This window comes from Maylandia zebra, linkage group LG12, assembly GCF_041146795.1.
Source record: "Maylandia zebra isolate NMK-2024a linkage group LG12, Mzebra_GT3a, whole genome shotgun sequence".
Classification (NCBI taxonomy): domain Eukaryota; kingdom Metazoa; phylum Chordata; class Actinopteri; order Cichliformes; family Cichlidae; genus Maylandia; species Maylandia zebra.
The window spans coordinates 16910055-16932982 of record NC_135178.1 but is presented as its reverse complement, the minus strand read 5'-3'; the positions used below and the strand labels follow the sequence as shown (position 1 = coordinate 16932982).

Genomic DNA, 22928 nt, shown 5'->3' with positions numbered 1-22928 from the left:
ACATACTCATCAAACAAACCTAATTTTCTATTCAAGAATTCAAGTAAATAACTGTACTTTTGGAGCTTAATTAAAAATAATAATGTGCTTTACTATTCTTTTCCAACTGTTTTGTAAAATAATAAAATTATGAATGAATAATAAAATTAAATAGATTTTAGCATAAAAATATTGTTTGGATTAAAGAGCTTGCACATAACTAGTGGATTAACCATTACCAGAACTGTTGATTTAGATCAGCTGTGGCTTAAACCTCACACTCAGTGGTAGTCTAATAGATTTGTTAAGCTCTGTACATATTACATAAACATATGTGATATTAAATAATACTATACTCATTATTATTTTTGTGCAGCGTGTTGCTGTTGCATTCCGAATTAAACTTCTTTCACTTCTTTCAGCATGATTACTGAAGCATTACTTCACCACTGGGGCAGTGACATCATTGGCATACTGGTATTTCTGCCTCCTCCACTTCTTCATCATTACCATTATCTGCTTGGTCAACAGCACCAGGATGCGAATTACCCCAAAACACCAGGGCGTCAAATACCATGAATCCAGCCCATATTTCACAACACCCATCATCGGGCGATGATGGCAGCCACAGACAGAGACGGAACACACAAGAGCGCAAACCACAAGCGTGTGTGAATACAGGCCAACACGGACCTATTAAAGACGTTTACACATGGGGAGAGAAAGTACGTTTTTGGACAACACGGAAGAAAATAATGAATATAGTAATAAAATATGTTTAGGCAAAACCTGACGGACTGATTGTTTCATTGATAAAACCAAATGTAAACACTTTGCTTTTTTGTGAAAATAAATATCAATCTGTCAGTGTGTGTGTGTGTGTGTGTGTGTGTGTGTGTGTGTGTGTGCGCGCAACTCCCCAACTTATTCAAATCCTTAAATCAAACTTTGTGACATAAGGTTCGTGTCTGTAATTAAGCTTCAACTTTCCTGGCAGAGCAATCAACGTTACTCATCTCGAGTTTATTGACAGAACGGGATTATAAGCAGCCTGGATGGCCACAGTAAACATTAATAGGAAGAGAGCAGGAACAGTAAATCAGAACTGTGTGTTTATGGGGGCACTATAAAACTGGAATATCCAGATTATGAGAAGGAAAGAAAGCCTGTTTATAAGCTCACTGGAGACCTTGCAGGTTAAAAACAGTGCAGTATACTCCGCTGTTTTCTGACACAGTGACTTAAACAGATTAGTGAATCGTACACTGTGTTCCCATAAATTAGTGTGCCTTGTAGGTAATTGTGCATGAATTGCAAAATGAGAGCTTTAAACCATGTCCTTTAGTAAATGGAACACTTCATGGCTAGGAGCTATGTTCAGGGATATGTAAAGTCATAATGATGTTATGACCTTATATTTGGATATATATATTTGGATTTTCTGCGTATAGCTTGAAGAAGGTAATTAGTCTTCCTTTGTGTGTTCGCATGTAACATGGAACAGAAAGCAGCCAGGTGTGTATTCATATATGGGTGTGTATGTCTTTATCCATGAGCATTTCTCCATTACAACAGCACCGTGGGTGATTAGCACAGATCATTAGCAAGCTGTGTGGCCTGAGGAACAGGCTTAACAGCCATAGGTAAGTTATGTAAGTGTTCCCTGATCGCTGAGTCCATGTCTTTGGAGATCGAAGGCAAAGTCCAAAAGAGGACACTAAGGACGGGATGGTGTTGAGGGATGTGAAACGGACCGTGAGAAGGAGCATTTGATTGTGTTGGATACAACCCTGTTTAAAATCATTTGGGGTGCTGAGCAAAATGTACATATGAAAGCAATGATTTGTATGATTGAAATCATAATGATCCTGACATTTAAAGAAGACAAAGACAACATGGACAACAACTCTTTAAATTGAAATATTTTCCCATTCTTAGGTGGAGGATTTAAGCTGCTCAACAGTTTGGTGCTCTCTTCACTGCAGTGTTGTTTCATAATGTGCCAGCTTTTTTTTCAATAGGTAACAGACCTGGACTGCAGGCAGGCTATTTTACAAAAGGGCCACGCTGTTGTAATACAAATGTAGTTTGGTGGTGTCTTGTTGAAAGAAAACAGTTGCTGGATGGTAGCAGACATTAAGAGTTCCTTCAGATACTGGTAACTTATTCATGCTAGGTGCACTAACACCCTCATGCTGGCTTTTGAAATGTGTGCTGATAACAAAGTTGATGGTCCCTTTGTGTTCATCCTGGAGGAAGTGCAGGCATTCACAAAAAGAATCTCACATGACTGCCATTTGTGCCATTTTTGGCTTTCTCCTTTGTGTACAGAGATACACAAAGGGTCTTACATTTCAGAGATGACAAAATCCTCAAATTCTTTTTAATTTCATATTTAGTTCTCAATTTTTCAAATTATTTGCAGGGTTTATTTAAGCTGCTTCTCTTTTATGGTCTGTTTCCTAACATTTTCAAAACATGTCGCCCGCATCAACCTTAAAATGAATCAAATCAAAAACAATAAAATCTCATAGTTTGACATGTTGCCTTTGTGCTACTTTAAATTAATTATGGTGTTTAAATAATTTGCAAAGTTTTGAGTACAATTTTACACAGCATTCTGTTTTGTGGGTTTTTAAGTAGGGCGTTTAAAAGTGACAACAGCAACGAGCTAAAGAAATGTACTGCTTGTCAGGGGTAAGACAAAGGGCAAGATGATAAAATTAGAAAACTGAAATAATTAAAAAATAGCTCTCGAGTTTTCTGACTTCTTTCAAAGTGATTAAATATACTAAACTGCATCAACTGCAAAAAGTGCTGTGTCCGCAGATTTTTCTGTGCTTTCTGTGCTAAAAGAAAAAGAGCTGTTTGACCGAAACCCTAAATACTTCCAGGCTTCACACGGCTAATTGCCTACCGCCTTCTTTTCCATAAAAATATACACATATCCTGTGTCCTATTTTTAGCCAGTGCCAAGGCTGAATGTGCAAGTGGGGGTTGAATTGAATTGTAATGAAGCATGGTCCTGCTTCACAGCTGTGAGGCTTCTGACAGCACGGATACAGTGACGTAGTGTTTATCGGTACATCGAACGTGCAGTAGGAGATAATGAGGGGTTGTGCTGTTGTGATTTGATTATTGTCTTCTATTTCAGCATGATGTGACTGACAGCTGTATTATGTAAAAGGATGGATCAAAGGCTTGTAGAGAGAAAAGAAAACCCTGTGGCCTGTTGGCTAAAAAGTCACATTTTCCACAGTATAACTGCAAACATGTGATGTGTTTCACAGCTTGATTTTAACAGATACCCGGCTGGCAACAAGAGGTTGTTTTTACAGCACCTAACCAAAGAGCAATGTGGGCTCTGCAACAGACACTTGTGCACAGCTGTAACATCTGCAGCTGTTTAATGGTGTTCAGTAATCAGCAGTTAACATCAACAACACCAATGAGGTAAATATGGAAAATTCTCTTAATGGAAAATTCGCGGCATGAAGGAAACAAAAAAACAAAAAAACAAGTGTACTTGACTTTGCAGCAGAGATGCACAGCCTAACAAATTCCAAGCTCACGGCATTGAAAACCTATGGGAAGGATAAGATGTTCAAAAATGCACTGGAATAATAATACTGGGAGAATAAGGCAGTCCTGTAGCACCGTGTCCTGAAAAATATCTCAGTTTAATTTCTTTAGTTAACCTAAAAATATTCCATATGGGTTTGAGTTCACAAAATCATGAAACAAAAGTAAGATTACTCTAGTTACCAAGTCATATCTGTTAAGAAATGTGACAATCATCATATTTTGTTAAATCTTGCTGTTCGAGTGTTCATGACAGAGAGTAAGTATCACAGTTGCTTTCTTTAAATTTTACTTTCTTTTTTCGATTTAGTCCCTAATGGAAGTTCTGCAGTGACACAAAATGATCAATGAGTCCTCTCACAGCAACGCTTTTCCTCCATCACCGCTAAACAAATTAAATGTGCTTTAAAAAAAAACACATAACCCAAATCTTGCATACAAATAAATATGATAGCAGCCATGCTTCGTACATGGTTACAGCATCCTGACCTTTCTTTAGTGGTGCTTTGTAGAAAGTGGGTCAGATGAGTTTGTTTATGGCTAATCAATATCCTTGGACACAATGTACCTTTGGGACCCTTACCCGTTCCACTTTGATAAATCCCTACTTCTGGTACTTTTGGTGCAGACCCCAGAGGCTGCTGTTTTAGCTGGAACTTTGTATGAGGCACGGCTGAAAATCAATTGCAGCAGTTCTTTTTTTCCAGATGATACAAAGTTTGATAGAACTTGTCCTATCTGAAGTTAAAGTTAAGCTACATTTAAGTTGCTGAAATACAAATAGGGTAGCAAGAAGCTCTTTTTAGCTGTTACTGTACGTCGCCACCAAAAAGCCCAAAAGTCCTCATTTAGAGAGCAAAAGTGTTATCAAACTACTAGTCATCTGCCAATTAACGTAAAGAGGAGATTTTTATGTACTATTGTGTGGGCGGATGTATGTTTGTGTGACAGCAGTGCTAAGAACTTTGATAACTCAGGGGCCTAATGAGGGGGCCCAAGAACAAATCAAAGTATTTAGAGAGGAAACAAAGGCTATTAGTCTGAAATGTTTCTAAGTGAGAGGATTTTTACCCAGGTTAAAAGAAACACAAGCAGAACTGAGGAAATGTATTTAAAAACTTTGCATGTAAATTAACAATCACAAGTTCATTTTAAATAAAATCAAACTAGCTATGTGATGTCACAGGGATGGACAAAGTATTGCTGGTCATGAAGAAGTGTCGAGTGCGACAATGACCATTGCTGCTGACATCACTTCACTTCAGTCACTGGACTAACAGGAGATGTTTACTTATGTTAAGCGCTGTTGTCTTTAGCATGTAGATGCTACATATCAACATTGGTTGTCACAGACCTCTTGTGGCACATGTTACAGGCATATGGTGGTCTACCCGATCACTGCAAACATTTAGGGACTATTGTGCAAAACTAAGCACAACTGATCCAGAAAGCTTCGTGGGCATCTTCTTAAAAAAAAAACACATTATGCATTAAACACTTCTACAAAACTAAACCTTTGCGCCAGAAAATGTATGATTTAATAGGTTAAGTAAAATTGACAGAAGACAATTTAAAGACAAGTAATAAAGCTACTGATATGAATGAGCCACAGCTAAATCCTTAGTAACCAGAAGACAAAAGTTTTTAAAAAAATGTCTCAGTTACATGAGTAAGCATGTGTTTCCCTCACTAAGGACATAACTGAAGGCAGAAAAATCCACAAAAACTTGCACAATGTGTTCCAGAGTTCATGATGATATTGTTGCACAGGTTTTATATTTGATCATTAATGACCGTCCTCATTTTGTCCAGTTTCTTTTGAACAGGTGGAAATTGGTTATAGGGACTATATTTTTATTAAGCCTCTAGATTGAAGCCCAGCATCTACACTTCCCATCCTTATTTCTTTTTTTGGAATCTGTAGTGGCGTGATGCAGAGGCATGCTTGTGAAAATGATCTCACTGTGCAAATATTTAAATATGTACTGGACTGCATTTAGTGGTAGAGTAATCTATCTTGCATTTGAAATATCTTTACTTAGCTACACTGACATCTGAAATACAGAACTGAGAGAAACAGAGGGAGTAAATAAACTATAAAAAGATGCAAACAAAGGGACCAAGAAAAGACAAAAATAAAGTGGAGAGATGGACAAACATAGCAGTGAGAGGCGTTGGTGAGACATGACACAGTGATAACCCTGCCTCTCTCTCTCCACACCTGAGGCACTTCTTACTCTGCCTGTCAGATACATCAAAGCTGGCCTTCAAAGTGAATGGACTTCCCTTCATCATACCTCTCCACCCCCCAACACACACACACACACACACACACACACACACACACACACACACACACACACACACACACACACACACACACACACACACACACACACCGACTCTGCAGCGTTCTCAAATTTTCAGCTACAGCAACATTTAGCTCAGAGAGTAGCTGAAAATTTGATTAGATAGGTAAAAACAATATCTTTCATAAGAAAAATCAAACCTGGAGAAAGAGTACACACATCGAGCTTGAAGATATAAAAAGAAGTGCTTTAACTTTATAACTTTTAACTGTTCTCCAATTACAACAAGAAGAAAACATATGCACAAACAGGAAACAAACAAACAAACAAACAAACAGAAAAGGAAATGATCTCACCAGCAGGCAGTTAAAGATGACGTAGAGGATGAGCATCCACAGGTACCTGTAGCCCATATGGAGTCCTGCCCACAACCAAACTAGGGAGACGAGCAGAAACAGGTAGAGGACCAGCGGCACCTCTGGAGCACAAGATAACAACAGGAACAGAATGAAAACAATATCAGCACTGTTGTTCAAATATATATAAGCCAATACAATACATTATACATTACAGCTGAACTCAGATTCTAGATACTATTTTATCTGTATGACATTCATGCACTTATTAATTTGAACATATTTGAACAAATGCATATTGCAGAATAACTACCGTACATTACATAGTAATTGATGGAGAATTAATATAGCTGCTGGTGTGTTATCATTTCTATTTAGATTCTCTAGTTTCTTGATATTAAACTATATATGCTGTGGTGTAATACTCATTCTTCCAAAGCAAGGTCTGGTAAAAGAGGAGGAAGGGGATCTAATTCAGGAGCTGTCTAATGAACCACATTTTACAACCCTAATACAACACTGATGCAGCGTTTCTGCTCCAACAGTTCTCTGACTTCCTGTGGTTTGCATGTGGATTTACGTGGACTCAGATTAGAGACTCAAGCAACAGTGAGGAGACATATAAGGGAGGGTAAAAAGCCACACACTCATACTTGAGTATGAGCACGCATGCACACATGCTATCAGAGCTGTACTCTCTATCCAGGGCTTCATCCATTCAGCATTTGGGATGCCACTAAATCATTTAGCTGCCTAAGATGGGCTGAAAATGATCTAAGAGACAGTGTGCACAATTCTTTTCTTTGTGCAAACAGGCAGCTGGTGTGTCAACATCTTCACATCAGATGTACTTTATATTTTAAGGGTGCAAAATAGATTGTCAAAATGGAGAAACATACGAATACTCGTCCTCATGCAGAGGTCAAACATCACACATTTACATTTACACATTTACCAAAGGGGGAACCTATGGCTTTTTATTTATTTTATTTTAAACTGAACCAAACAAAAAACAACCCCCAAGTTCTGAGAGTAACACTTTGACAAACCTTGTAACAACTGTGCATTGACACAAAGTGTACTGATCTCACCAATACGACTAAAAAGTGCATAGTTTAAAAGGTCTTCTTAGCATTTACTGCTTTTAGACCATAGCAGCTAGTCAACCTGCAGCCCACTGACAGGAATACATCCTGTCACCTCAGACTTCAGGATGTGACAATTCAAGAAAAAACCCCACTGAAGTAGGGACAGACTTAAGATAATTAAGTAAGTATCCAGTGGTCCTTACAAAGCAGAGAACATTTTACAAAGGGAGTGCACTTCATTATTACTTGCACAAATAATTCTCTTAACCTGCTTGTTCTTGCTGTACAAAAATGGGAGGATATCTGTTAGCCTGCTAACCAACACAAGTGCAATGCACTAGTCAAATTTGGACACTGTCAAAAGAATATTCAAAACACATCCACATTACCAGCACCACACCCATCCTCCCTGCTAAGTATGTTGCAAATGTGGGATCTCAAATAAAAACACTAGGAGTGCTACCACCATGAAATTAAGAGCATTGCACCATAGTGATGAGTTTTGCTTTGTTCAGACAAATACTAGCCTGACTCCTATTAATACTTAGCTAATATGCTGAGATAAACATCTTGAAATAATTGTAGGGAGAAGAATAGAAAAGTAAAAAAGCTAAAACAGTGGAGGGATTAAAGCAGGGTGTGACAAGTGAGTACTGAGAAACTTAAGCCTGTAGTCAAATCATCAGGTGCTTGCAGTTGGCAACCAATACCGATTTACAGATATACAGATATATACAGATTTTTAGCTAAAATATGGCTTTAACACATAAAGTGCAGGGTTATTCAGTGAAGTCAAAGTCAGATTTATTCATATAGCACATTTAAAAAACAACTGTTGACCAAAGTGCTGTACATTTAAAATAATCAAAGGAGATAAAAACATAGGAAGACATGACAAAATTTAAGAAAAGAAGCATAAAATGAGAAGATTTGAGTCAGAAAAAAGACAAATAAAAGTAGTACAAACTCATTCTGATTTAAAAGCAAAGGAATAAAAGTGGGTTAACAAGAAAAAAGGGGGTTTTAAACTGTCTAATGTTGGGGAGGTCCTGATGTGAGGGGGCAGTTTGTTCCACAGTTTAGGAGCAGTCACAGCAAAGGCCCGATCACCTCTGTGCTTCAATCTGGACTTTGGGACAGCTAGGAGCATTTGATCCGCAGACCTCAATGATCTTGCAGGAGTGTACCAGTTCAAAAGATCAGAAAGGTATGAGGGTGCTAACCTGTGCAATGGCTTAAAAACGAATAATGAAATCTTAAAATCAATTTGAAAACTGACTGGAAGCCAGTGTAAGGATGCTAGTATGGGAGATATGTGGTCTTGCTTGCTCTGCCAGTTAGTAACCGTGCAGCAGTCGGCTAACTGATGACAGACTGACGCCTGAGTAAACACTCAGGTATCAACAAAAATCGAGGCGAGATGAAATGAAGGCACGGCTAGCTCTCTCAAAGTCTCTGAAACAGAAGAATGGCTTCACTTTTGCAAGCAGCCGGAGATGAAAGAAACTGGTTTTGATTACAGTACTGATCTGTTTATGAAACATTAGATTAATAACTAACTCCACATTGCATTATCAAAGAATGTAAAAGACATTTTTATTAGGCTCACGATACCTGTGATGCTGTGTATGTGTGTGTGTGTCTTGAAGTGAAAAGTGCAGGGTCACAGAAGATAAACATAATAAATTTTACAGCTACATGAGGCGTAAAAGCTGTTTTTACGATGATTTGAAGGGAACATCAGATTCAAAATTACACTGTTGAGTCACTCTCCTTACAGTCTGCATGAAAGGTGTTATGTAGGACAGAGTGTACAGTTCTCTTCACAAGTAGGATGGAAACACAGGACACGGGCCCAGGTTTGCACAAAAACCCCTCACTTAGGTGCCACATCCACCACACTGTCATTTCCACCCTGCTCTAACTTCTGCTCCTTATCACATAGTATTTTTATTTATTTAGCTCTATCATACTTTTTTAGTGCTTTCTTCGCTGTTGGCCTTGGTCACGGCCTCTGATGCATTATTATTTCACACTTCATCTCGGTTTGCCTTATGTGGACAAACTGTCTACAAACACGTGTAGGTTAAATAAAAACAACTTTTTTCTATCTTCCATCTATCAATTTCTATCGTCTATCTTTCCCATTTCTTTCTTTCTCTCTCTCTCTGGCTTTAGTGTGTCTTGCACATCTGTCTCCATCTCCTCCCTCCCTGGTTAGACTTTTTCCAACCATGTAAGCACATTCCTGTCTGTGGACGGGCCAGAGCTCCCACAGTAAGAACAGGTTCCCAGAGCCGAGTTGAGACGAACTGCAAAATGCTGACTGACTGTTTGGCTTTGTACCACTAAGTAGAAGCAAAGAGCCTGTGTGGCTGTGCATGTGTGTGTGTGTGTGTTCATATTATGCATAAGCAGACATGAATTCATATGCAATCCTCTGCAAAAGCTTTGTGTTTCAGAGAAGCTCAATGATGTCATGGCTATCTTTCTTTCTGTACAACAAACACACGCTGCTTTCCTCCACAGGCAAGCAGACAGGCTCAAGTTCAAATTTGACCAGTGCAGCGTTCTTGGTGTGAGAAGACAAACTGAGAAGTGAGCATGCACAGAAGGAAAACAACCAGAAAGAAACTCGAGATTGTGCTAACATTAAGGTCACAGAGAAGTTTACCAGCTGTAATAACAACAAGCAGGAGTAAGCGTGTGTTGAGTGCATCTAGTTACAGCTAGGAGTAATGACCAAAGGAAAAAAAATAATACTAAAAACAAGATGATAAAAACAATCAGCTGTTAAAGTACAATGTCCAAATAAGGATGTGCATTTCAAGGCCATTACTAATAAAGATATGACAAATATAAGCATGCGCTTAGCATACAAATAAAGCAGCAACACTCAAACACACAAAGTAAATAAAACAATATTAAGTAATTAAACATTATCCATCATTTATTTGTGTTTCCATACTGCTGACCAATCAATGCTAAAAGTGGAGCCGGGGAACATTAAGTGCCATAAAACTGCAACAATAATAGTTATTCATTCAACTTAAAGTCTGGTCACTTGCGCAACACAAGAACATAAAGTCTTTCTAACACAAGATAAGGGTTCACTGTTGTGCTTCTGATATGCACTGTTGTACCTTTTGTTCGTTTATTATTATTCGCTGCCCTGCATTGGCAGAACTCCAGACTTTCTCAAATCTGTTGATGGGGAGGAACATAAATGAAAGCCCACCAACGCACTTCCTTGATTTCACTGACGTCAGAAGTTCTGCTAAATTTCACACAGTCCTGTGAATTTTACATGTGCGGTTCTCATAATCTTGCATGCACGCGCGCAGGCATGCAGGCACAAACACACAGACAGACACAGATTACTTGTTAGCTTATCTCATCGGTTGTTGCTTCACTAAGGAATTTGAAAACATGCACATGGCGTTCATTGTCAAAATAGCATCAGCAGTCCAGCAGGTTCTGCACGAATCTCAGCTGGCTGGGAAAGTCAAGGTTGAGTTTACTCTAAGTGCTTAATATGAATAGTTATTATTTGGATTACTGCAGAAGCACACACAGAGCCTTCAAGCAGTGGACAAATAATAGGGATAATTATTGACTGTCATGATTGTCATGCTGCTGCATAGTGCAGGGTTCAGTTCCTGTTGTTTTAAGTCAACTCATACAACCTTTAAGTAATTCCGGGAAATGAGCAGAAGGGTAGCCTGTGTTTACAGCAATAAATATATTCACCCATAATTGTTTTATTCTTCTTTGGACTTTAGACATATTGAGACACTGACAACAGCAGAGTGCACTGCAAACACTGGAGTATACAATGTGCACTAAAGTGTGTTTGTGGGCATGTTATGTTTATATGTGCATGTAGATATGTACAATTGTGTATGTATGTACAGTATAGGTCAAAAGTTTAGGCTATTGTGAATCATCACACATTACAGTATCATATTTCAAACATAAATGTTTGTCCAATTTACTCTATTTTCTTTCGCTTTCCTCACAAAAAACTGCTCATGTGAAGTACAAATCCTACAGGCTGGCCCTTTGCCTCAGCCTGGTTTGTGAATGAGAAAGTGCTGTTCCTTTTTGAATAATGCACACATACCTGCAACTCAGTAAAGCATCTACACTGCCTCAACACTCCTGCACAGTTTGCGGGCAAGCTGCTTGCCAACAAAAGAACTGGCACTAATTCAGGCTTGGCTTTGTCACCGGAGAGCCTTGACTGAGCAAAACAAGCTAAAGCCTGCTGATTCCCACTGATGGCCATTGATTGCAGCCCCGATGATCAGCAAGTAAAGTGGTTTGGCTGAATCTTCATGTGTGGCCAAAGGGACTAACTGCACTGTATAAACAGAGCTGATTTGTACGGGTCATAAATCCATGATGGATGTGTGTGTGTGTGTGCAAACAAGAATTCTGAATAATCTACAAGTTGGAAATGTACAAGTTTGCACACCTACTACTACATTGTACTGATGGGTGTTTTTGTGTGTGCTAGATAACTGAAAGTTCGCACTTTCTGCAAAAACCCTAAATCTGTTTTTGTCTCCAGCAAACAGCAAACTGGAAAATAGGGGATGAAAGCTTCTGCCCAAAATAAGGGTATGTTGTTTGTAGCTTCGTTCCAGAGGGACATCCTAGTGGTGTTTGTACATGTCCACGAAAGAAAGAAATTGGGTGTGACTGAGTGTAAATGCAGATGTAACTCTCATGATCTCTTTGTGGTAACAGCAAGTGGTAAAATAATAAAATCTCTGCTTATGCATACATTAATATATTTGTGTGTGTTTGTGTGTGTAGTCACATATTTGGTTTTTACCTGTGCTGTTAGTCCGTCCACGGTAAATGTCATCGTAGGCCTTCCACTGCTCAGTAACTTGGTAGATGTGGATGAATACAACCACCACAGCAACAAGACAGATGAGAGGCACCAGCACTGCCGTGCACAGAGCTACATAGATGTTTGGGATAAAGCACCTAGAAGATAAGGAAAATAAGATGAAAGACACACTTACAAAACTTACAATAAGCCATCTTGCAACTAGGAAAAAATCTCCAGTTGTCTGATGATTGCACTGAATTATTTTTATATTCTGCAAACAACTTCAAGTAGTTGCAGCAACAAGCGGGTTCCCCAGAGGTTGAACATGCAACATTCTCAACCTATGAGCTGCTTCTTTTGACTGCAAGGTGACTGCACGGGTTATCTGGTGGGAGGCAACTTATCTCCAAACAGTCAGGGTCCAAATCACACCAACTGCAATTACTCTCAGACAGAGTAGTGAAGGCTTGCAAATAACTGCTGTCTAATTTATAAAAGCAGACAGATTGGCAACATGTTGCAATTAACTTCTCTGCAACACATCTCTTTGGAGTGGGGGACTTAACATAGCTGGTTACCATCTGGTTGTATTGTAGTTATAGTCCTGTATAAGAGCGAAATGTTTGTCGTTTAGCAGTTAAATCATCATTTTGCAGCAACTATGTCACTATTTGTTATTTCTGTTTCTGTTGTGAGGTTCTGACTAGACTCTGAATATAAGCAGCTAATAAATATTTCTGTTTAATCTGAAATTTTCACACGGCTGCAATAATTTTGGCTGCTATTTCCAAACAGTGATCCTTTGTGTCACCATAGCATAAAGAACACATCTATCTCACAGATAACGTCTGGAAAAACTGAAAATATTAAACTGCTCTATATTTAATTTAATTTAATCATAACGCAACTCTTCTTTATACTTTGTTGCTTTGTGACACATCGGACACAACCACCGATAAATCCATCGGCAATTATAAGAATATATATCCATAGGGGTCACGTGATTTCCACTGTTCATCCTTTTTAACAGGTAAAGAAGAACTTTCTTTGGAGAATTATTAATACAATTTTTTTTTTAAATGTCAGTAAGAAGTTAGACTGTATAATACTGACAGTACCATCTCTATGCTGTTTTCCCGGTGAACCTCTTGAACTACCGTCTCAGGATCTTTCAGGCATGTTTATCTTTATTAAAGAAAACTGCGGTTTTCCTCTGGGAAAATCAACATCCTTGATATTTGTTGCCAAACAACTAGAACAACACTGATGTGACCACAACCTTTTCACAAAACACATTCACGCTCTGGTTCGGTGGGAGCATCAAATCAGACAGGACTTCCGCATGTTTGAGTGATTGCAGAAAAATAATTGGATCTGTCGTAGTCACAACATAAGATGAGCTATGCCAAATAAAGCGCTGGATCACCATGTCACAAAAAGACAGCCGGGTCCCTAGTCTAAATACAGTGGAAAATGGACAGCTGTACTGTTGGGGCCTTGCTAGGGGGATGACCTCTAACTATAGTGAAAGTCTCACAAGGATGGGAAATCCCAGGGATTCCTGAATTGAATGAAAAAAAAACATTACCCAGGGGTCTAACGCACCCATTTCTTAGCTTGAGAGAAAGAAAGTTAATCATGCCTTTTATGGAGGGTTTTCATCCAAAGGCTGCTGGGATTTTCTTTTAAATGTATACCACAGTAAGATCCTATGTTACCACTCTATGATAACATTTTTACTTAAATCATGTGATCACAAGACCCCATGTTTGGAAGATGCAACTTGAGACTACAAAAGGGTCAAAATATTCATGAGTGTAATCAGTCTCAAACTAGACTCATTCAAAACAAAATTTAATGCTGCTGAAATGTTTATGACCACTTTTGCTGAGCAGTTGTCCATGGGTGGTGAGAGAGGATTCAATGTTAAAGTTGGCTTTTTGTTTTCTTCCTTTTAAAGATGTACAACATATGATCCACAATAAAGATTAAAAAAGGCAGAAACCACAGGGACATTACAGTCACTCACTGCCTCATAATGTGATAACCATCAGAAGAGAGAAATCCTTAATATGCTCAATGCACATAGCTGGGGTTAAGTACAAACTGGTCTATATGAAAGACAATGTCCCAGCACAACAGTGATGGTAGAGGCATGGAAATGGTAACTTTACACCGTTCTGCACTTATTTATCCATAAATCTCCATATCTCTCTACTACAGCGTGAGTATAGTAGTGGAAAGCAAAAAGACAGAGTAAAAAAATGTGCTCCCATAAGCAATTAAGTCTAAAGGATACAAAGTCTATTGACACAAGGTGTGAGCTTAACACTTTTGTATGCAAGCAAGGCGAAACTGAAACGAGTGGTGAGAAAACAAGAGACTAGCTGTTAACACCGAAGAGGAGAGAGCGAAGGAGAGAAACAGAGCGAGAGAAGGAAAAGAAGTGAAAAGCTGCCTTATGTCCTCAAAGAGGAAGGTGTGCTCCTGGGAAACTGAATACTCCTCTATGTTCTTAAATCTCTCCTGTATGCGCTCACTGTTTCACACTCCCATCCACAGGAAACACCCACAGATACTTGATCCCAAGGATAACAGGCACACCTTAGACCATTGACTTATTATAGATGTGGTTTAGGAGTTTCAGCTTCATACTTCTTTGACTATTATTGAACATTTGTTCACAAATGAAAGACATGGAAGATGGATGCACATAAAGACACGGGCAACTCACCTGTGTTGGGACCTTTGTACGTGTTTTTTGTACACAGTGATTTCTTCTATTGTTTCTGTGCTTTAGGTAATTTAAGGGAAACAGCTATATAAGGCTCTGTATGGCGCGATTTCTCAAAGACTCCACCTCCGAGACTGAAGTTTTTCAGTGTGGGGAGAGGCATGCAAACAAACATGAGACGTTCATTCATTCAGTCATTTGATTGGGCAGGCTCACTGGCTCTGTTTGCTCTACCTAGTCTGAAGTGGAATTTCCCTAAGCTTAAAAAAGAAACTGAAATCACTGTAAACGACTCATACCAGTTTAACAAATACTCTCCTAAGTGTACTTACGATTCACTGGATACATGCCATCAGTTCAAAAAGACCACTTGTGTGTGTATTTACATGTGTTGCTAACTCACACGTCGCCTTGCACCAGTCCATATACTTCATGTATTTTCCATCCAAAGCCACCAAGTAACACGATGACCAGGACGATGATGACCAAAGCAGGAAGTCCCCACCCCAGGAGGAAGTAGAGCAGGTATCGGCGTTCTGTGTGCTCATCATTCATCACGAGCACTTGCCAGAAGTTCACCGCCTGAGAAAACAGTTTGAGAAAACAACTTATTCACGGGGATATAAAAATAAAAAAGTAACTTTTACAGACTATGAAATATATCTTAAACTTATCGCAGCACAATAAATAAAAGGGGGAGAAAAGGCTCGACATCTTCCCCTTTGATGATTTTTAAACCTTCCTCGGTTGTGTGCACATTTGGTCTATAGTCAGTAAAACACAAAAACACACAAGTATATCCATCCGCATATCACACCCAAAAATATCTATGTTTGCTTAGTTATCTAGAAGGCTTTTATAGTCTCATCTATCTGCTTTACTAAGCCATCCACTGTTGCATAACTGGCTTATGTGAACACCTGTTGACAGCAAGCAGACGATGTCTTATCCTCATGTGAAGCACACTAACACTTCATTTTCTCTTTCACATTTCGCTCATATATGGTGCGTTACGAGCTGTTTTACAAGCTTTAAGCCATCTAACATACATAAAAAACAAAAGTCTATAAAGTATTACATTTGAACATGAAAAAAAGGAAATGCTATTAAAATTTATGCAACAGGTCAACAGCTGTAATGAATAACAGCTGATAATGTCTATCTGTTTGCAAGCACTTGAGCAGCACATTTGCAAAGAGGAAGATGTGATGCAACTAATGACACAAGGTCAAATGATGTTGACCTCTCCCTATGATTACTCTGCTCAACCTCTACCGTAACAATATTGTATAACCACTGACCCAAAAAGACCTTGCTTCATAACCACACCAACATGAACACAAACCCACAAACACAGATGCAGCAGATGCAGCAAACAAGACTGTACGGTTCCCGTTGTGTAACAGCTCGACTCCCCTGAGATAATACAATGATGTCAGTCAGATTCAAGAAGTGTTATTCACTGGCTGTGAGAAAACTGCAGTCATTGTGGTACAGTAAAGGGATTATGGGCAACTTTGTGCTGAGCTGTTGTTTTGCAGTGGCTATATCACTCATGGAGCCACAATAATAGGTTGGCTCAATCTCACCGCAGAAAAAAATGCAGTATTTTTTAAATATTTACTTGCAGTTATGTTTGATTGTGCAGATCATGTTGGGACTACTTCACCAAGTTTTTAGATATGAGCTATATTTAGTTTCCACAGTGCAAATAAAGCCAAAACCGCAAGTTACCACTGAAGGTAAATACCAGTTGTAAATTGGTCACATGAACCATTGGTGTTGTATTAAAAGTCCCAAATGACTGGATGACTAATTGGCGAGGAGACAGGACGGGCATTATCACATAAAGATATTATTTAGCAAGCTAGAAATGTGTCATCCTGGCTTCACTAGCTAGCTCAGGAAAAATCCCAGAAATCCTAATCCTGATGCCTTTAAGACTTTTTTAATAATGTGCAATTTTTAGTAAGCTGATGTTAACTGCAAACCTCTGCATTCAACACATAGCTGCTCTGGACAGTGGCCACATTATTGTGTGTTTTCAAGCTTTATGCCAGTGCATATTCCCCTGATCAGGTTTTGGACGTGCCCGTTCTCACTACTCTCAATTACACACACTCACACTGCTGTTATTGATTCAGGTCTTTGTCATGCCCTGAGATGGGCTGCTGGCGCCCACTCATATAAGCCACTTATCTGAAAGCAGCTACCTGATCTGAGGGAAACTTGAGTGGTGAGACATCACTGGGGTCAATGCAGAGATGTTGGTGAGGATGGAAGGGTCTCGGTTCCCCGCATCAGTGAAAGCCAAGGTGGCGGTAATATTTTTCTTGTCAGCTACATTCACAGTTAGAGTTGACATTTATGAAATAACAAGATATTTTTTGAAGGGGTGTTAAAGAACAATGCCATGGTCCTGGCCTTTACGTTGTATTACTTTTTCTTCCTCTCTTCCTTTTGTCCTGCTTTGTTTGCCCGTCTTTTTTGAAATTGTGCTTCTAATGAATAACACTTCCTTACCTTTGTAACATATCTGCCTTTTCTATCACACAGTCTGGCTCTCTATTTAAATTCAACCTTAATGAACAGGGCATGTTATGAAACAAAACAAATCTGTGAGTGAGTATATAAATAAACCAACAAAAGCCTAAGTGTTTTTTCTTCATGCTTCATTAATCCTCCTATTTGAATTCTTTACAGGGTGAATCACTGTTTGTGTCCTTCACTCGATCCAGTCAGCTGTTACCCTACTAACTACTACCATGTGTGTCTAAAACCAGCTTGCACGTCACAACCAATTTTATTTGAGCTCCAGATCTGCCCATCCAAATTCTAACACCGCTTAAGCCACATGAAAGCCTTCGGCCTGAGACTTTATCCCTTAAAATCTCCCAGAAGTCATAGTAAACAATCAGATATGAGAAAAAGCCCACTGCGTCCAACACGTACGCCGTTGCATGGTTCCAGTATTACCCTGCTGTGGTCAGCTTATGCCACAGCTAATCTTATAATACTTTACCAATAACATTATTACATATTATGTTCCCTATGTAAACACTGGTTATGTTCACGTACGCATGTCACATGTTACAAAAGGTTGAAGATTGATGAGAACAAGGCAAATGTTATGCAAGAGAAGGACAACAGGTGGGAAAAGATGGGTAGATGGGGAAGTTCATTTAGGGATACCATTCCTATTGGTAACATGTGTCTTATGTGACGGTATTTTTGTTACTGTGAATTCAGTTTGACTCATAATAGCATAAATTGTGATTTATGATGGTGATAAATCTCATTTCCCTTCTTAAAAAAACAAAAAATGACAACAACTGAGCCTGAGCCTTCAGCTTGATTGTCATCAAGTGGATTTAAGATTGTTTGGAAGAATTACACAACAAATACATATGTATGGCACAGACAAATAATATAGATAAAGTTATTGTCTAATGTCTGTCAAATCTATTTAATCAGGTTATATTTCAAAAATTACAAATAAATAAACAAACATCCAAGGATTTCCTGTATTACGCAACTACCTTTGTTTCTTTGCAGTTCAGGACTCGTTAGGAGGCGGATTACTTAGGAAAAGGATTTATCACAGCAGCAGCACTAAAGCTGCTGATGAAACCTCTCCCTGCATTCCTTTGCTATTGCAGCAGGTCATAAGTCATCAATAAACTCTTTCCAGGATTACAACTACAATTACAATGCACAGATGTATGTTTACAGTCTTCATGTTCCTAAAAATCCTGGGTGGCTTTGGTGTTGACCAATATAATGCAAAGAAAGAAATAAGAGAATAAGAAGGTCTTGTTAAGAAAGAGCTGTTTAGGGTCCTTGTAAGGTATTATAAGGTGATCCTGGGCAAAGGGCATGCCAGTGCAGTGTACTGGTAACTTTATGACTGCCCCAGTAGATGTGGTAAAACAATCAAATTTCACTGCCTGTTGCACATAAACCAAATGCCATATGTATGAAATAAAAAGAAAGAATAGGAACCTTGGCAATGCCAAATTATGAGATAAAATAGGCAGGAGGAAGGTGGAGAATCATATTTAAACAGACAGCACAGACGTCCCAAAGGACCTAAGCTCGGTCATTCTCGACCACAATCGGTTGCATGTCCCATTTTGACTTCAGCACTTCCAGGCAGTACTCATGGCAGATGTTTCTATATGCTATACTGGCAACTTGGTTATGGCGTCCCATGCATACCCTGCCTGCTAGCATCTTTCACACTGCTGTTATGTGCTGGATTGCCTCAGGGGCATCTTTTTACAGCCTGCATCTGGGGTCTTGCTTGGTGTGGTAGATCCCAGCTTCTATTTATGTTGTGCTCCGAGCTTGATCCTGTGCTGCGATGATTAGTGCTTCTGTGCTGTCTTTCAGTCCAGCCACTGGTGGGATCTCTGGATCCAGCCACTTCTTCTATCTGCTGGTACATACTGTGCAGGGGCCTGTCCTTCCGTGATGGTTGTTCTCCATCTCCACTTCTTTCTTGGGTTTCTATTGCCTGAGGTATTCACTAAGCACATGGTCTGTTGTGGCTATTTTCCGTAAAGTGTCACAGTGCAGGATTTGGGGTGAAACCCACCATATGTGGTCAGGAGCCTCCTTGTCTTCATGTCAGTGGCTTCCTTTGGCCAGTTTATTATCCCAGCAGGGTATCTGATCATGGGCAGGGCATATGTGTTGTTCTTCCCATTCAGCGGACTCCTCAGGACTTGCCTTACCCTCTGCAGGTACTTGGTGGTTGCAGCTTTCTTAGGCGCCTCTTCGTGTTTCCCATTTGCCTGTGGGATTCCCAGGTACTTGTAGCTGTCCTTAGTGTCTGCAATGTTGCCTTCTGGTAGTGAGATCCCCTCAGTTCTGAGTATGTTCCATCTCTTTGTTACCATCTGCCTACACTCCAGTCCAAATGACATTCACATTCACATGTTATTACTATAGATCCTAGTGTTGTGGATCAGTGAATCAATGTGTCGTTCACTATTGGCATACAGCTTGACGTCATCCATGGCGCCTGATGATTGTTCTATTCCGTAGTGGGTATCTGTAGCCAATCTTGTCAATGACACTTGATGGTGACATGTGCTATAGGCTTGAAGTTGGCCTCTAGTGTTGTTCACCACATCCCCATTGAGTTCCTGATGAAGGCTCCAAACTGTTTTTCCAATCGGGTATTCCTTGCCAATTCCTTTTTGTGCCCTGTTTATGTATTGAGCCATGTGCCACTATGATGTCTGACAGGAGCTTCCACGTGGTACTGAGGCAGGTAATTGGATGGGACTGGTCCTTTCTGGAGATCCTTGGGGATTAGGACTGTTTGGCCTTCGGTTAGCTATTCTGGGTGTCTCTCGTCAATTAGCAGAGTATGCCTTGGTTCTTTGGAGCGGTTTATTCCCCTGGCTTCTGTCTCTCTGGTATACCTCTTCAAGTGAGGTCAGCTGCTCTTGCACCTAACGCTCCTTCAGTCATACTTGGTACCCAGTCTTGGGTGACCTGACGTCCTTTCTCCCCCTTGCCGTAGCACATGTGTTGTATCTCATCGATCTTCAGTTGTCATAGCAGTCGCTTCTTCCAAATGTTGTTTACACAAATGCAAAAGGCAGTTACAGAAAGATACATTTTTTCCACTTGTCAGAAATCAAAAGTGTTTTTTTTTTCCTCCTCACATGTATCTAGTGTTCACTGTGAACCTATCATTACCTGTATGAGCATCCAAAAGAACTGACTGAGATGGAAATAATGAGAGAAGAGCGCCAGAGTAGCACAGCTGTCCTCTGAAAACACTTGGCCACGGAAAGCTGACACCAGGAAACAAATCTGCAGACAAACATGATAAAAAGAGAAACACACATTTGAAATAGTTTAGTATTGTCTTTAACTCAACTTTTCATCCTTGTGACTATAAAGACAAAGCAACAAGTTTTCATTTCAACTACTGCATATGCAGATTTTACACAACACAGTCAGATTTTGCATGCCTGCCAAACTGACACCCACACAGGCTGAGTGCAGTGTCAGCAGTCCACATTGAGCATGAGGCCATTTATTGCCTGTTATATAGTGTATACATTTTTAAAGAAGACTGCAGGACTCTGATATGCACACCTCCCAAAGAGAGATATCCCATCCTGCAGACCTGTTACATCACCTTGCAGCAAGCTCTGAAGGCGGAGGGAAAAGTAAAAGCATCTACAACACTGATAAATATGTTTTGTCATATCGTCCTTTCATCCCACACGCACACAAAGAATGCAAAAATGTGTGGGTGATGCACGTTACAAAAACAGCTTGTGGAAAGTGTGCATATGTGTGTGTGTGAGAGAGAGCGAGCAAGAGAAGGCAAAAGAGACAGCAGCAAGGGAGAGCGAGTTTCATAAGCATGAATGCAATGGGGCAAAAATGCAATCTATATGATTAGAGGCAGGATTGTGTCGAAAACCCATGAGGACAGCACAAAATACTGCTGCTCTGTTGTCCATCAGAAAGTTTTATTAAACTCTAGTGCCAAAGCGGCCGGGTGATTGTTACATAACCTGCAGCCTGTCGGATCACTGCCAGTGCCATGGACCAGATAGGGGGTGAATGGACGACAGCAGGAGTTGAGAGTTGTGGGAAGAATGATAACTTGGTCTCAAGTGTTGCCTACATTTTCATTATTGTCAACAAACAAGTAGCAAAAACGGCTTTAGGTAATAAGAAAGGTGTCTGCTGAATAAATTTCAATTTTAACTAGCATCTAATCTTTGAGTAATTAGGTCTGACTTTAACAGTCACAGTTTTTACAGATCAGATACCAGATACAGATATCTACCTCTCTGAAACACCTCAGTGTATACTGATACTACAATATACATTATATATAGACCGTGCGCTTTAGTAAGCCAGTAGCACTCTGTGGTTTCATTGATTTCATCACGTCAGTCTGTACAGTTACCGCATAAGCATGGTGAAACCTGTTTTCCAAACTCATCGACCCACAGCTTATACTTGTTGCCTTTTAGATGACACCACAAATACTGCATGTTTAAATAGGCTGACGTCATGCAGTCACTTCTCGAATGTCTATTCTTTATAGGTTTTCCACTGAAATTTTGGTCGGTCATATTTTCTAACTTTTTGTTAACCTAGGAAATCCCAAAATGTCCATTTCTGGATTTTCCAGCACTTCCCAACCCTGTCTGCATCCTCTTGCTGAGCGAGAGGAAAAGTCAGTCCCTATTTTAAGGAAACTAAGAATCATAAGTCACTTTCTCATTGGTACACCAAGCCCTGGAGGGTGTGTATGTGGATAGGATGGCATAGGAAGGAAATTCGTGCATGAGCTACCAGGAATGATGCCTGAATCAACAAGCTGTTTGGGTAGCTTATGGGAAAAAACAGGGTTAGGTATTTTTAGCAGAGTTATGCTTATGTCGCCTAAAAGCAAAATGATGGGGGGAAATTACCAAATGCTTAAAATCTGCAAGATATAAAATCATGAGCCAACGTGATGTAGATATATGCACCAAGATTATAACTTTGAAAAACCAAGCAGAGTAACAATAAATACTAAACATTCTCTTTAATGTGTACTTCAGTTTATCAGCAGCTGTGATAGCACAGGTAATATTGTTTTCACCTTGAGTGTGTGAGTTTGTATGCATCATCATGGCAAAATTGGAATAGATAACTTTTTTTTTGTAAATAATTTAGTAGGTGCTTACATGTTGAGACATTGGAGCTGTGATTGTGTAGCTAAGATGTTGCTTTCGCCATTTGTGTGGACAAATGATGGTTCAAGAGACACCACAGAGGTGATTCAAATATCTGGGAGAAAACTGCAAACGTACAAGATAAAGTCACAAAACTTCACAAGTACGTAGCTGGAATCGAAATAAACAGCCTGCTGGGAGATGGGTGTGGCCTGACCATAGGTACTAAGCAAAAAGTGCCAGAGCAAGAAGGGCAAGAGTGACTAGAAAGTATAATTACCTCGTGTAATAACGTGAGGTCCAAGGCCTCACTGGCATCTTGGCTATGTTCATT

At 39.6% G+C, this 22928-nt stretch overlaps 1 protein-coding gene across 1 annotated transcript in view; it reads right to left on the bottom strand.

Moving 5' to 3' along the window:
• The window catches only part of adgrv1 (adhesion G protein-coupled receptor V1), a 137144-nt gene that overhangs the window by 13375 nt on the left and 100841 nt on the right, over positions 1-22928 (bottom strand). The window contains exons 90-93 of the mRNA XM_076890783.1: positions 20604-20720; positions 15295-15473; positions 12155-12312; positions 6227-6348 (exon numbers count right to left, since the gene is read on the bottom strand). Coding sequence (XP_076746898.1) covers positions 6227-6348; positions 12155-12312; positions 15295-15473; positions 20604-20720 — 576 coding nt within the window. The remainder of the gene's footprint in view (positions 1-6226; positions 6349-12154; positions 12313-15294; positions 15474-20603; positions 20721-22928) is intronic.